General features: G+C 39.1%; 1 protein-coding gene across 1 annotated transcript; it reads left to right on the plus strand.

The window, feature by feature from the left end:
• Window positions 1-30: 30 nt before the first annotated feature.
• LOC124273800 (mitochondrial ribosome-associated GTPase 2-like) lies at window positions 31-15,245 on the plus strand. The gene is made up of 7 exons (XM_046709109.1): window positions 31-262; window positions 1,502-1,621; window positions 4,907-5,054; window positions 5,906-6,021; window positions 7,714-7,935; window positions 9,588-9,726; window positions 14,841-15,245. Exons 2-7 carry the CDS (start codon window positions 1,502-1,504, stop codon window positions 15,215-15,217), a joined length of 1,122 nt encoding a protein of 373 aa, XP_046565065.1. The 5' UTR covers window positions 31-262; the 3' UTR covers window positions 15,218-15,245.
• The last annotated feature ends 718 nt before the right edge of the window (window positions 15,246-15,963 follow it).

The raw sequence follows: 15,963 nt of genomic DNA on the forward strand, positions 1-15,963 counted from the left end.
CTATAAAACATATTTGACGCAATTCAGAGTCATTTTGCCGTTCCAATGATATGCATTGGATGTCAAAATTTAATCAATAGTAGTTATGGAACATCGAAACTTTTAGGAGGCATTCCGCAGTGAGATTTTTTCGACCTATGACCTCAACCTTTAGGCTTACATGTGCCGTCACTCGTCAGGAAGTTTACCTGTAACGTGACAAGCTTCACGGATACGCTATGAGTCTTGCACAAGCCTGTGAATCTATCGCCAGATCATAAAGGTGCTGATCAATCAGTTATCATAGTTAAATTCCCACAATATAAAATGAAGCAGATCATTCCTTGACAAACGATGGATCATGTTGTCCACTTTTAACTCAATACGTTATGAAATTCGTACTAGGTTCTATTATAAATGCTTTTTGATATATAATTAAAATGATGCTTTTTAACGATTGTTACAGTGTAATACAATTTAGTGTGAATGCACACTAGTCAAATCAAATCAGTTGAGGTGTGAATTATGAAAAGATATCATGTTTAGACAACTAAGGTCTCTCGATGAATGTATATAGGGAAATGAGATAAAGCACTCACTCTCTCTCACTTTGTGTATTGTCCAAAGGTACAAATGCCGTCACCCGTGGTTGAGGGTGAGGCAATAGGGGCATGGGCTAATGCAGATAACTTAAAGAAACTATGCTGGTGTTGATCGAATAGTTTTTGATATATTTCACTTTCACACACATACATTAAGTAGCCCATTTCACTTTCACAGACATTAAGTAGCCATTTCACTTTCACACAGACATTAAGCAGCCCATTCACAGACATTAAGTAGCCCATTTCACTTTGCAAAGGATGGTATCAATCATTGATATAAATGATTTTATCAACTCAGTGCATAATAAATACATGTATGGGATAATATTTTCATGTCACCTGTTATAAACATACACACAGACTGAGACTAACTGAACATCGACTTTATCAAGAGATTAAGTGACAGTGATTCATAATAGCCAGTAATATTATTCCGGGGTAAGACACAGTGGTTTAACTGTTATAAGCCATTCAGAATGAAATTGAATATACAAGTGGAAGTTATTTAGCTGATGATTTCAGTGTGGATGTATGAAAATGACTAATATATATATATATTCAAAGTTTTGATTTGAAAAAGGGAATTGAGTCTTTGATCCGATTGTTTTACACGATCAGAGGTCTCAAAATGTATTTAAATAAAATGGATTTTTGATGAAGTAACATATGCAGATGCTAAAATCAGTAAAATACATAATGAGTGAGTGAAAATTGCCTCTCTCAATGTAGAGAGTGAAAATAGTATCTTTCTAAGTAGAGAGTGAAAATTGACTCTTAATACGTAGAGTGAAAATTGCCTCTTTCTACATTTGTGAAAATTGGCTCTTTCTATATACAGCAGGTACTGCAACAAAAGTTTTAGGCAATAAACAATGAACTTTAGCATGTAGTCTTTTAATCTACTGATGTTGTTGCAGATGAAAAGGTCATCGCTGCTGTTGTCGACAGCTCTGCGGCAGCTGGTGCGACTTTCCCAAACTCGTCATCTTGCAGCCAAGCCTCTTAATCCAAACAAAGCAAAAGGCAAGGAATCCCAGGTATTTGAGTGTCAGGTCATATGGATATGTAGTAAGGGCCCATAAAAAATATGTAGTAATGAAGGGATGTCATTGTTCTCAATATTTATGCAGGGATCCTTGTGGCATTTATCTGAATAGGGTCCTGGACCCATGCAGTTAGATATGAGTGGGTCAACTCCCAACACTGGTGCCCCAATGAGGTACTGGTCAACCAAACAGTGTTGTCGGTGTGGGTAGGGGAGGTAGCAACCTTATTGGTGTAGGTTTAGGGGGTGAGGGCTCAGAAAATTTTGGAATTTGTTGAGTGAAATGGTGACATCTGAGGCTGTGAATATATGTATATAGTCTTTTTCTGCGTGTTTGTGGCTTTATGACCATGGTGACTCACTGCTGTGACTATTACTCATGCCTCTATGCAGGGCCGGAAATTGCATGCTATGCAACCAGAGAACTTTTATTGTAACTGGAAATCAACATTTATATAAATACGAAGTCATTCAAGATATACTCATGAGTACCTGTTGAAAGGTGAGTGATGAAATAATCAGAGTGAAGCATGTCCTGCTTGACTGTAATGATTTTACCATCACAAGGGATCAATATTTCAGTGTAAAAATAATTAAGGATCTTTTTGACCTGGTCAGTTATAATTAAATAAGTGGTCCTTAGTATGGTGATCTACCTTCAGTTGTTGACGACTGTAGCTTGATGCTGTTCATCACTTACTTGATAACGGTGTTAGAACCTACACCGAAATGTCGCTGTCACAGCAATAAAGAAGTTGTTCATCCATATATTGTTATCCTTCCTTAGCTTGTTTTATATGTTGTATTGTCTATGGTTTCAGATTTACATGCTGGTTTTACATTTGTATGTGTGATTTTCTGGTTATTTTTAATGTAGTTCTTCAACAGGTTTTTATATTCTTGATTTATGTGTCATAAATGTATAATTTGTTTTGGTCACCATATGGGTGAAATACTGCTGATGTGACTAGAAATCTTAACTCACTCACTCATTACCATGAGCATGTGGCACCCAAAATACCTTGTCAACTAATATTAATTTGAATACACAATGTTAATATGTAATTACACTGCCTGGTTATTAATAACTGTATGTCTTCATTTATGTCTTTAATCTATTTCATTAATTTTATTCAAATTTCATTCAGTATTGTTTACGGTAAATTCAACGAAATCATGTGTAAATTTGTTGGCAGTGTACAACTCACTGTTATTTACAGCAACCATGGTGAAATGAAGGCTATTGACACCTTAAAATTCACTTTAGCTGACAGAAAACAGATACATGTATTATACATGGCTTAGTATGGTTCATTGCAAGTATTTATATTTATAGAAATTATAATTTCAATGGAAAAATCATTATGTCTAGTGATGTTTTATCTCAAAATCCTCGTGTCATCTGGGCAACATAACCATGGTTACACTAGTGTAAATGCCACTTATTTATTTAATAGGGGCAGTTGGGTAGCCTAGTGGTTATTGTGTTTGCTCATCACACCAAACACCTGTGTTCGATTCCTCACATGGGTACAAATACAATGTGTTAAGCCCATTTATGGTGTCCCCAACCGTGATATTGCTGGAATATTACAAAAAGTGGCGAAAAAACCATACTCACTCACTGACTATTTGTTAAATAAGGGCCCCTGATGTTGTTTTCAATGTGTATATGGGGCAAGGGAGCAATCCTTGTTTATGTATCAATAAGTTTTACCTGATGCTACTCCTTTAGTTTCCCAAACCTTAAACCAAGCCAACAACACAGGAACAGAGACAGTAGAGACAGATTGAAATCTGTGTACCCATACATTTCCACTTTGTTAAAAGATATATTTCATGGTTTTACCTTTACATGCGCTGAAAATGTCTTTATTACATACCCATGTAAACTTAGGATAGCAATACAGGGGTGCAATACGGATGACATCATCAAATTCTGTATTGCACCCCAGATTCCGAATTGAACTCCTGCCGGTTCTACATTGCTACGCTATGATATGTTTTATTAAGTAACAGATTAATGCAAGATCTGAGGGTATATAATAAATACAGAACGTCATACTAGTGCATATGGATGTTTTGTATTGAACTCGAAGATGTCATGGGTGCAGAGAAACAACTTGTTCTTCGAACTTCGTTGTTTCTCTGCACCCATGACATCGTCTCGTTCAATACAAAACATCCAAATGCACTAGCATGACGTTCTATATATGTATTACACTTGGAACATTGTTACACAATGAATAACACTGCCACATAACAAGTGATATATTCACAGGGGTTCCAATCACTGTTTGGGCAGTAGGTTTTAAAGATAAAAATCTAAACTATTGCAATCATATATTGTTTGTATATGTTACGTACTAGTATTTCAATTTTGAACGAAATTGGTGGAGAAACATAGATTTTAGAAAATTCTACCGTTAAGCCGTGATATAAAATATACAAAGGGATGACACTCCTGATGCTAAAAGCCTGATCGAAAACCAGGCAGCCCAACTATTTTAAGGTGCGGTTCAATCAAACCTTACGTTTTTCGACAAAAACTGTGCTGAGCTTGTAGGCCATTCTTTTACCTTTGTGCTCATCGTATTCATTTTGTCCAATTGCATTTCATATTTGAGCACTGACCCTCTCATTACCACTACCCTCTGCTTTGAACAGACCGCCTCTGTGGTGTAGTGGTTAGAGCATCTGCCCGGAGAGGGTAAGATCGTGGGTTCAATCCCTGGATGCGTCACACCAAAAGATGTTAAAATATGGTCCCTGCCTGGCATTAATGGGTACAACAAGGACCGGCCGGCACGGAGTCAGTATAATGTGTCTGAGTGGGGTATTCATGCTTATTTGGTGCATGGTGTCTCAGTGAGCTAGCACTATAACACCAGCTCAAGTCTGGGCTAGTACTTGCAGCCACACATACACACCCATGCACGTCATCATATGAGCAAAATATTCTTAAGTGTGCTGTTAAATCCCATTTCAACTCAACTCACGTCTGTTTTGAACAAACGTTTAGCCTCTCTTCAGTAAACATCGAGTTTCTGTAAATTTCTGAACGACTGTGAAACAGAAAACTGCTCTCACTGGTCCATTTCCACCTGTGCGATTATTGCGGGAAATATGAAAATAGTGTTTTCCCACCTACATGGAAATCGCCAATGAGAGCATTCAGTGAAGACATATATTGACCAGTAGAGTAGTGGCTATAGCAAAGGAAACCATGACAACCAAAATAATGAGAAATAATAACGTGTTTTTTGGTTGGTTTCAGGCCAAACATTTTGTGGACTTCAGGAAGGTTGAGGTGATTGGTGGTGATGGAGGGCATGGCTGTATGGCCTTCACAAGTCTCCCTCGAAAAGAGTGGGCGGGACCAGATGGCGGGAATGGTGGCAATGGAGGCCATGTTGTGTTCAAAGGTGAGGGTTGTTATTGCTGAAGATTATCATAGTTCAGATTGTGATCATGTTATTTATGAGACAGGGTAGGTTTTGTACAGCCTTGTGTTACGTGGTGTATGCAATATGCTGTAATCAAGTCAAAACTAATGGTGTCCTGTCATTTTTTCGACTGAAATCCAACAAGCCAGTGATTAACATTGTGAGTAACATTCCAGTGCCGTGACATTCAATCGAGACGCAGAGTATGGTCGTCCAATCCACTGATTAGTTTATTTGTCTTTTACAACCTTACATTATATTTGACCTGCTGTCAGTGTGATCACCGCAGTGCAGATGTTGAAAATGTTGGTGTTCACCATGTTGAAAGTTTAGGTAAACTTTGTGTGTTAAGAGATTTATCTTGTCCTGCTCATAGGCTGAAATTCAGTGCCAAGTCTACCCCAGTTGTAATGAAAAAATTCCAAATGGGAATTTAAGATTTCCTCATTTACGTTAACATACCTGTGATATACCTGTAGAAATAATAACTGTGATAGCTTTGTCAAGGTGAATCGTATTGTACTGATATCAGAACCAACAGAATTAGGGATTTTGTTTACATAATTGCATGGAATGAAACTTTACTTTGCAATGTTATTAAAAATTATTTTAGAAAATGAGAACTTTTGAAAAGTTCCAGTTTGGAATGCTTGCTAAATTGCTGGTGTTATGAAAAATGCCAATGTATTTCACCAATTTAAACCTTGTGTGAAATATTCTATTACATTTGAAAATCTGAAGATACACATTCTTCTCCAAATTCATGGTTTATCTTGTGGTTGGCTGAGATCTAAGCACATGCCTATAGGTATGTAACATGATTGTTGCAGCTTCTGTAAACAGGAAGTCTCTGGCTGACCTTGACCCTGTGATTAGAGCAGAGGGTGGTGTCAAAGGTCGTGCCAGACACTGCCATGGCAAGAATGCAGAACACTTGATGGTAGAGGTAGGTTTTGATGTGACGGTCAGCTTGAAATAAGGTATCATATTTGACTGCTGGGGACGATGATTCACAATATTTGTGAGACCACTTGATTCCGCTACTTGCCCTTTACAGTAAGTGAGTATGGTTTTACGCTGCTTTTTAGCAATATTCCAGCAATATCATGGTGGGGGGACACAAGAAATGGGCTTCACACATTGTACCCATGTGGGGAATCAAACCCGTCTTCGGTGTGACGAGCGAACACTTTAACCACTGGGCTACCCCAACCCCCCTTGCCTACTATAACAAGTATGGGTTGCTGAAAACCTATTCTAACCAGTAACTTTATGTATATGATTCACAAGAACTGGAGTTCCTATCATTTTACCCTCTATCCTGATATTTTGATCGAGTACAAAATATGCATACCTGTCAAATCCCACGCATTTATAACTAATGTCATGCTCTCACGACAAAACTGATAAATCTCATGCTAAACTGGGTTCATATGAAAAATAGAAATACAAATTCATTCAAAATCACACAAAATATATTGTCTTCAGTAACTTGCAATTTGCAATTATACGTTTGATTAGCCCAGTTAGGGATGATGGCCCTTGGATCCCGGCATCTCAAACGTTTTCTCTCGTGGGGGTTGGAACTCATGAAAACTAGAAACCTGTTGTTTTGAGGAGGTGTATTCTGATAAGCCTGTTCAGTTTCTGTTAAAACAGATCCGCTTCTGATTACATTTTAAAACTTAACTTGATAAAGGATGACGATGTCTGCTGGTATGTTTGTTGACTGCACACTTCGGACTGGATTCAAGTCAGGACCCTCATAGAATATATCCCGAGTCACACAGTGCTTGTCTGAGGGATGAGTGGACTGGGGACTGGTGGGCGTTCCAGGTTTGAACTGGTCCCAGTCACCCAGTGCTTGTCTGAGGGAATGAGTGGACTGGGGACAGGTTTGAACTGGTCCCAATCAAGCTATGCTTGTAAGTTGGATTGAGAGGCAGTGGGGTGGGTAGCCTAGTGGTTAAAGCGTCCACTCGTCACGCGGTGAGGTGGCTAGAATATTGCTAAAAGTGGTGTAAAACCAAATCTGACGGTAAGTTGGATCAGGTTATTGGGCCAAGTGGCTTCACATGCCAGTGTGCCCCAGCAGCTTGGGTCGATGCTCATAATACCATTCTCTGTATTTTTGTACGTACCCTCACGCATGCACATTGCAGTGAAAATATTGGCTATTGGTGCCGTGAGTAACAAGAAACACTTGCATATGTGCTCACACCCAATGCTTTTTTGATGGCACATGGCATATGTCTTAGATAATATATAAATATTAGATATATTAACACGTGCATTTTAGCACAAAGTAAATAAGCTCCTGTGTGAAAACAGATTGTTTAGCTTAGGCAAAAAGTGAGTGTATTCTCAAAAAGAGCAACTTAGTATAGACCAGCTGAAATACTTAGCTCAACAGTCCCTGACTCTCTACAAAGAATTCATGATTTGATTGTCTTCTAAATGTTACAAAAATGGACGTAGTGAGTAATTATTCAAAACTGTTCATACTGCCTGTGTTAATGTTTGACTTGACTCAGTATATGGTGTTTTATAGTACAGACGGAGAGTTTGACAAGGAAATGGGTGGGGTGAAAATCACATAAATAAATTTTTTAATTAAGTTTGAAAGACCAATTTCAAGGTTCCAGTTGGCACTGTTGTGAAAGATGAGGATGGGAAGATGCTGTCCAGCCTGGAGGCCAGTGGGGAGTACTTTGTGGCTGCACGGGGAGGTGCTGGTGGTCATGGTAACCACTTCTTCCTGTCCAATGAGAATCGTGCCCCTGCATATGCAGAAGCAGGTGCTGAGGGCCAGAGACGAGTTCTGCTAGTAGAACTGAAAACAATGGCGCATGCAGGACTGGTGAGGAGTTTTCTCTTAATGGTTGATTTGGAATGCATTTATGATTTGGAAATTAAATTTGACCATTTTGCCTGTGGTGTTAATTTGTAGTTCAGTGTTTCTTCCTGTAGAAATACTAGGATCTGTTTATTGTCAGATCCCAGATGCAACCTGATTGTAAGGTTGAATGTATACGTCTTACCAGTGTTTTGACTTGGTCGACAGTAGTTGAAGGTAATACATCTGGCTGTGCTGATAGGCCCCCCTTGCTTCCAGGATACATGGTTTTGGTTGCTGTGCTGATAGGCACCCCTTGCTTCCAGGATACATGGTTTTGGTTGCTGTGCTGATAGGCACCCCTTGCTTCCAGGATACATGGATTTGGTTGCTGTGCTGATAGGCACCCCTTGCTTCCAGGATACATGGTTTTGGTTGCTGTGCTGATAGGCACCCCTTGCTTCCAGGATACATGGTTTTGGTTGCTGTGCTGATAGGCACCCCTTGCTTCCAGGATACATGGTTTTGGTTGCTGTGCTGATAGGCACCCCTTGCTTCCAGGATACATGGTTTTGGTTGCTGTGCTGATAGGCACCCCTTGCTTCCAGGATACATGGTTTTGGTTGCTGTGCTGATAGGCACCCCTTGCTTCCAGGATACATGGTTTTGATTGATGTGCTGATAGGCACCCCTTGCTTCCAGGATACATGGTTTTGGTTGCTGTGCTGATAGGCACCCCTTGCTTCCAGGATACATGGATTTGGTTGCTGTGCTGATAGGCACCCCTTGCTTCCAGGATACATGGTTTTGGTTGCTGTGCTGATAGGCACCCCTTGCTTCCAGGATACATGGTTTTGGTTGCTGTGCTGATAGGCACCCCTTGCTTCCAGGATACATGGTTTTGGTTGCTGTGCTGATAGGCACCCCTTGCTTCCAGGATACATGGTTTTGGTTGCTGTGCTGATAGGCACCCCTTGCTTCCAGGATACATGGTTTTGGTTGCTGTGCTGATAGGCACCCCTTGCTTCCAGGATACAAGGTTTTGGTTGCTGTGCTGATAGGCACCCCTTGCTTCCAGGATACATGGTTTTGGTCATGAGTTCCATTCTTTAAATTCGAGGTGAATATCCGGGTTAGAATGTTTTCTTCAGCAACCTATGCTTGTCTTAAGAGGCGACTAATGGGATCTGGTGGTCGGACTCGCTGACTTGGTTGACACATGGCCATGTATCCCAATTAAGTAGATTGATGCTCATGCTGGTGATCACTGGATTGTCTGGTCCAGACTCGATTATTTGCAGACCCCTTCCATACTGATATTGCTTATATGGTGAAGTTTTCAACATAGAAACACTTAGAATAGTCAAGGGAGAATCTTCAAAGGAAAGGACGTCTTCAATCTCAGAAAACGAGAAACTGAATGAAGATAAAGAAGTCACATGATCAAGTGGAGTATGACTGGATGCATTCCATGAGTTAGGTGTGAAGGCCTACATCAACAGATGGAGCTGGGGTGTGTTTGGTCAAGGTGTTTAAGAGGTTGAAAACTTGTTCCAGATTGTGGTCATAGGAACAAGATAAAGTGTATAACCTGAAATAGGATAAGTATTTATGAATAATAACAATATAATAATATAACAATTTATCGTTAAAATTCAAATATTTTTTTATGTTAGATAGGGTTCCCGAATGCTGGGAAGTCTACCCTTCTGCGGGCAATCTCACGAGCACGACCAAAGGTGGCATCATATCCTTTCACAACCCTCAACCCTCATGTCGGCATGGTGATGTATGATGACTTCGAACAGATCGCTGGTGAGAATGTTGAACAGGATATCATTTATGATACCTCAGCCCCTGTTTCTATACCAAACATATACTTCGGTACATGAGTTACTGCATAACTGGGACATAATCCATTTTTCTTTTATTCACTTAGATAAACAACTAACTATGTGTAGAGTACAAACAGACAAAACAAGTTATTAGTAAAAACACTTTTTGAAACATATGCGTAAATATTTGTTTCTAATGACCTGAAAAGTGAATTGAATTCATGAAGGGATATGTCCTAGGGCTGTAATGATGCATCAAACTATCGATGGATTGCAATTGTTGAGTCTCCGATAGTAATTTAATGGTATAAACGAAAAACTATCGATCCAGAAAGTACATGTGACTATCGATAGTTTAGTAACTGACTTCTTTTGATAAATGCGAAAAACTATCGATACAGAAAGTACCAGATTCATTCACTTTGATTTAGAAATGTCTGCCCCTGTTACCTCTTAAACAAACTTGATCTGGATTTCAAGTTTCTTGTCAGTTATTAAATGAAACTGAAACTACTTCAGCTTGTTTTTACTTCATATGACCTATATTTTCATTTGGGAAATGACTTCAAATGAGTCAATTCAAGGAGAAAGGAACTATTGCAATAGTTGGCCACAATAGACTATCGCAATACTTCATTCCCCCTGATAGTCACCCCTAATACATTCGATTCACAAATTTTCAAATATTATGTATTCAGGCGTGTCCGTGTCTGTACGCACGTGCTGATTTTTTTTATCTCATGAACTGTTGTACCCAATGTCTTCAAAATTGGTGACAGCCTAAATTTGTGGATTACGCAGACACCAGTCGATTTTGGTCACCTTGGCCTCGTTTTCAAGGTCACCACGACACTTTGACCACTTTTCAAACTCTTGTTAATGCGATATCTCATACACTGTTGTATCCAATATCTTTCAATCTTCTTTAGCAGTGGGGACATTGCCATGTTAGTGTCAAATACTTGTTTTAGATACGATACTTCAATTCACCGAATGCGCACACTAAATTATAACAGGACTGTTGAGGACCAATGTCCTTGTACATTTTTTCATCACCCTCCCTGGAAGAACCACTACATAACCACTTGATATTTTATATTAGCATGTTGAATTATTCATTACCCTCCCTGGAAGAACCACTACATAACCACTTGATATTTTATATTAGCATGTTGAATTATTCATTACCCTCCCAGGAAGAACCACTACAGAACCACTTGATATTTTATAATAGCATGTAGAATTATTCATTACCCTCCCAGGAAGAACCACTACAGAACCACTTGATATTTTATAATAGCATGTTGAATTATTCATTACCCTCCCAGGAAGAACCACTACAGAACCACTTGATATTTTATAATAGCATGTTGAATTATTCATTACCCTCCCAGGAAGAACCACTACAAAACCACTTGATATTTTATAATAGCATGTTGAATTATTCATTACCCTCCCAGGAAGAACCACTACAGAACCACTTGATATTTTATAATAGCATGTTGAATTATTCATTACCCTCCCAGGAAGAACCACTACAGAACCACTTGATATTTTATAATAGCATGTTGAATTATTCATTACCCTCCCAGGAAGAACCACTACAGAACCACTTGATATTTTATAATAGCATGTTGAATTATTCATTACCCTCCCAGGAAGAACCACTTGATATTTTATAATAGCATGTTGAATTATTCATTACCCTCCCAGGAAGAACCACTACAGAACCTTGATATTTTATAATAGCATGTTGAATTATTCATTACCCTCCCAGGAAGAACCACTACAGAACCACTTGATATTTTATAATAGCATGTTGAATTATTCATTACCCTCCCAGGAAGAACCACTACAGAACCACTTGATATTTTATAATAGCATGTAGAATTATTCATTACCCTCCCAGGAAGAACCACTACAGAACCACTTGATATTTTATAATAGCATGTAGAATTATTCATTACCCTCCCAGGAAGAACCACTACAGAACCACTTGATATTTTATAATAGCATGTAGAATTATTCATTACCCTCCCAGGAAGAACCACTACAGAACCACTTGATATTTTATAATAGCATGTTGAATTATTCATTACCCTCCCAGGAAGAACCACTACAGAACCACTTGATATTTTATAATAGCATGTTGAATTATTCATTACCCTCCCAGGAAGAACCACTACAGAACCACTTGATATTTTATAATAGCATGTTGAATTATTCATTACCCTCCCACATGTGTGATGGTGTATAGTCTTGTGCATAGAGGGGGACACAAATCAGTAAGACTACAGAATACCGGTTACCTTCCGCCATCTTTGAAAGCATGCGGGTTTACTTAGAGTTAGGGTAAGGGTTAGGGTTAGGGTGGTAGGTATCCGCTATTCTGTAGGTGTACCCGCAAATCAGTTGAAGTTAAGCAACATTGGTCACAGAGTCCTTGGATAGGTGACCATGTCTGGCAGCTTGACTCTCTAGAACTTCTGTCCTGCCCCACAACGAAGCATACATGTGATCTCACCTTAAGCAAGTGAGTTTGTTCAAAACTGCTTCTGTTTACCCAGTAGAAATTGGGTTCCTGGTGGGATAAGTCATATGACTGTTAACCTTCTAGCACCTCACAGGCATCTTGGGTTATCAGGGGTAATAATATCCATTGTGTTGTATGTGCTTAGAGCTTGTCCCTGCCTCCTGGATGTCCATAGTGTTGTATGTGCTTAGAGCTTGTCCCTGCCTCCTGGATGTCCATAGTGTTGTATGTGCTTAGAGCTTGTCCCTGCCTCCTGGATGTCCATTGTGTTGTATGTGCTTAGAGCTTGTCCCTGCCTCCTGGATGTCCATAGTGTTGTATGTTCTTAGAGCTTCTCCCTGCCACCTGGATGTCCATCGTGTTGTATGTGTTTAGGGCTTGTCCCTTCGGTGTGAAGTTAACCGCTATATGAGTGGCTATATCATTATTAGTTTTAGTTTTTGTTAACCTCCTGTTTTCCCTGCCAGCCCAATAATAAATCTCCTGTCTCTTATGTCTGAAGCAGACACTTGTGAACCTGTGAACATTCTCAGCACTATATGTGACGATAAAATCCACATCCCATGGAATCTGATAAAAATGGAAAGGATAAATACTTGAAGCATAATGGGGTTTAAATTGTGGTTCAAGATGGGTTCAAGATTATTCCAGTTTGTAGTGCTATGCAATACCATGCACCATCAGACACAAAATACTGACTCTGTACCCACCAGTCCCTAGTTTGTCCCCTGACTGAGCTATTGCTGAGCACCTGGGTGCCGTTGTACAAAGTCATCTTAGCGCTAAGGTGACAATAACTCCCTTAACATACTCTTAAGGTAGTCTTAGCACTAAGGTTGTGTAGTAGCGGACGAGGTTCCAGTTGAAAGAATAACGCAGAACAGCTACTGGGTTGTGAGTCGACAGCAATCTCTTTATTGTGTAAACAAAGTTTACTAATCAGTTTCCAGCTCTGTAAATATTATACAAAACTACTATTAAAATATCTGATAAATTAATTACACCAGCCATATCACACAACATCTATGAATTATACATGGATAATATACAAAAGGGAACAGTGGATACAGTTAAACTGAAAAGATTAACTCGTGCAGATTACAATGTATACTTAGGAAGCTGACACATTACTGTCTCCACAAATTGTCAAGATATATAGTCAATATATCTGTACACCTGACTTACCACTGTGTGGCAATGAGCTGGCAGCTTATTAAGGTGGCAGTGTCCAATCGGGATATTCTACAAATTTTACACAATGATGAGCAACCAGGAAAAATGGAAATAAAAATATAGGACATAAGTTCATGGATTAAAAGAGAAATTATATTACCTTCAAAGCTAGTAGAATATCTGAACATTTAAATATACTTATATACTAATTATGAACTACTAGTCAATAACACACACTCAATGGCAAGTTAATTTGTTGGTTCAACAGAGAAATATATTTTATCAATGCATTATTCATATACAACTATACAGACATATATATAAATACATAAATATGAAAGCAAAACACAAACTGACCTTATATATGCATAAATAGAAGTGAGGTCCACAGCCACTCGGTCCACAAAAAGCCAAAGTATTTCTCAGCATTACATGTGTAAGACCTCTGACTTGTAAGAGTAGTATCTGACAACTGCTTGATGAAATAAAGTTGAACTGTAGGTAAGGAGACTTACATAATAAGGATATGGGACAAGGCAGACAATGCAATGCGCTTGTCATTAGAGTGACAGTGGCTATGGTGAAGTTTAAGAGTTATATAATTGCTGTGGTAAATCTATTGTTACTTTCTGTATACTGTGTAAGTGTTCTAGCTTGTATTCTAAAAATATTTCTTAAATATTTACAAAACAAATATAAAATCATCTCGGCCACAGTTGTTTTGTACAACGGCAGCCAGGCTGGGTAATAGCATTTTCTGTGTTAGGTTTGAGTCAAGGATCAAACTACCACTGTCAAGACAGATGGTTCATCCACTAGGCAGTAGCTGATTGTAACACATAGATCAATGTTTTCAGGTTGTGTGACAACAATGTGTTAAGCAGAATTATTTACTTATTTTTTCAACATCAGTTCCACATGTTAATGATTTTGTGTTAGTAAATACTCAATACTCATACATTATCTGGGTAATTGGCTGTCACCGTCTTCCCAATCTTACCAGATTCACCATATGTCCTCATCTGCACAGTATTACTCGTACAATGTTCAAAGTAGGGCTATTGATGTAAGGGAGGTAACGCATTCCCAGAAGAGTGTAGCCTCTGTTTACTCATGATTTATATTGATATTATCAATGGTTGTAAGCACAGTATTGTATGTGGTTGTGGGTTGTTTTGGAAGTTTGGGGAAGTGGTGAGAATGATGAGTGTCAGATATTTTAAAACATGCTCAGAAATATTTACTTGAGTTCTGTTGTCTGTCTGGCTACAATGTGTGAAGCCCATTTCTGGTGCTTGAATATTGCTAAAAGCGGTGTAGAACTAAACTCACTCACTCTCTCTGTTGTCTGTCAGCCCCCTTCTCACTCATTCATGTTTTGTTCACAGTTGCTGACATACCAGGACTGATTTCCGGCGCACATCTCAACAGAGGTCTCGGAATCTCATTTCTACGACACATTCAAAGATGTACATGCCTTCTATATGTCCTTGACCTCTCTGTTGATGAACCCTGGAAACAGCTACATGACCTCCAGTTTGAGCTGGATCAGTACGAGGAAGGTCTCTCAAAGAGACCATGCGCTGTTGTGGCCAACAAGGTCGACCTTCCTGAAGCTGACAAGAACCTTGAAGCTCTCCGAGATCATGTGACTCTGCCCATATTTGCTGTGTCAGCCCGAGAGCGAGTTGGTATCAAGCAATTGCTGGTACATCTCCGAGAACTTTATGATACATATGCAGAGAAGAAAGGAACGGGGTGGTGAAGAGTATTTAATATAGTTTCTGTCTTTCTGTCTCAGATTTATTCTTTAATAGTTTAACTTTTTACAAGATTATACAACCATACTACTCACAAGGAACATTTAGTTTAAAATCGGAATGTGGAAAAGGAAATGCTTCCCAGATGCTTACCCCACACTGCAACACAAATATTTTGGATAAGTGAACCAAGAATTTGTAACTTTCCCTAGAATAGGGAATGTTATGTTAAAACTGACAGGCCACATGCCTATATAGTACAAATCTGTGTTCTAAGTAGATAGGAAATAGAGAAATCATTTTTTTAGAAATTGTTCATATCACATATGGGGCGGTAGAGTAGCCAAGTGGTTAAAGCGTTCGCTTGTCACGCCAAAGACCTGGGTTTGATTCCCCACATGGGTTCAATGTGGGAAGCCCATTTCTGGTGTCCCCCGCCGTGTTTTTGCTGGAATATTGATAAAAGCAGCGTAAAATCATACTCCGATCTTGTTACAAAGGTATGAAAGTCAGGAAAACTGATTGCATGGCAAATGGTTTGTAGGGTTGTTGTTTAACGCTGCTATATGGAGGCGGTCTGTAAATGATCAAGCCTGGACCAGACCATCCAGTGATCAACAACATGGGCATCGATCTATGCAATTGAAATGTAATGACATGTGTCGACCAAGTCAGGGAACCTGACAAGCATGGGTTGCTGAAAACCAATTCTAACCCTGGTGGTATGAACACTGTATAGCGTATCATGCCG

This window comes from Haliotis rubra, unplaced genomic scaffold (genome assembly GCF_003918875.1).
Source record: "Haliotis rubra isolate DU_JTF1 unplaced genomic scaffold, ASM391887v1 Scf184, whole genome shotgun sequence".
NCBI lineage: Eukaryota > Metazoa > Mollusca > Gastropoda > Lepetellida > Haliotidae > Haliotis > Haliotis rubra.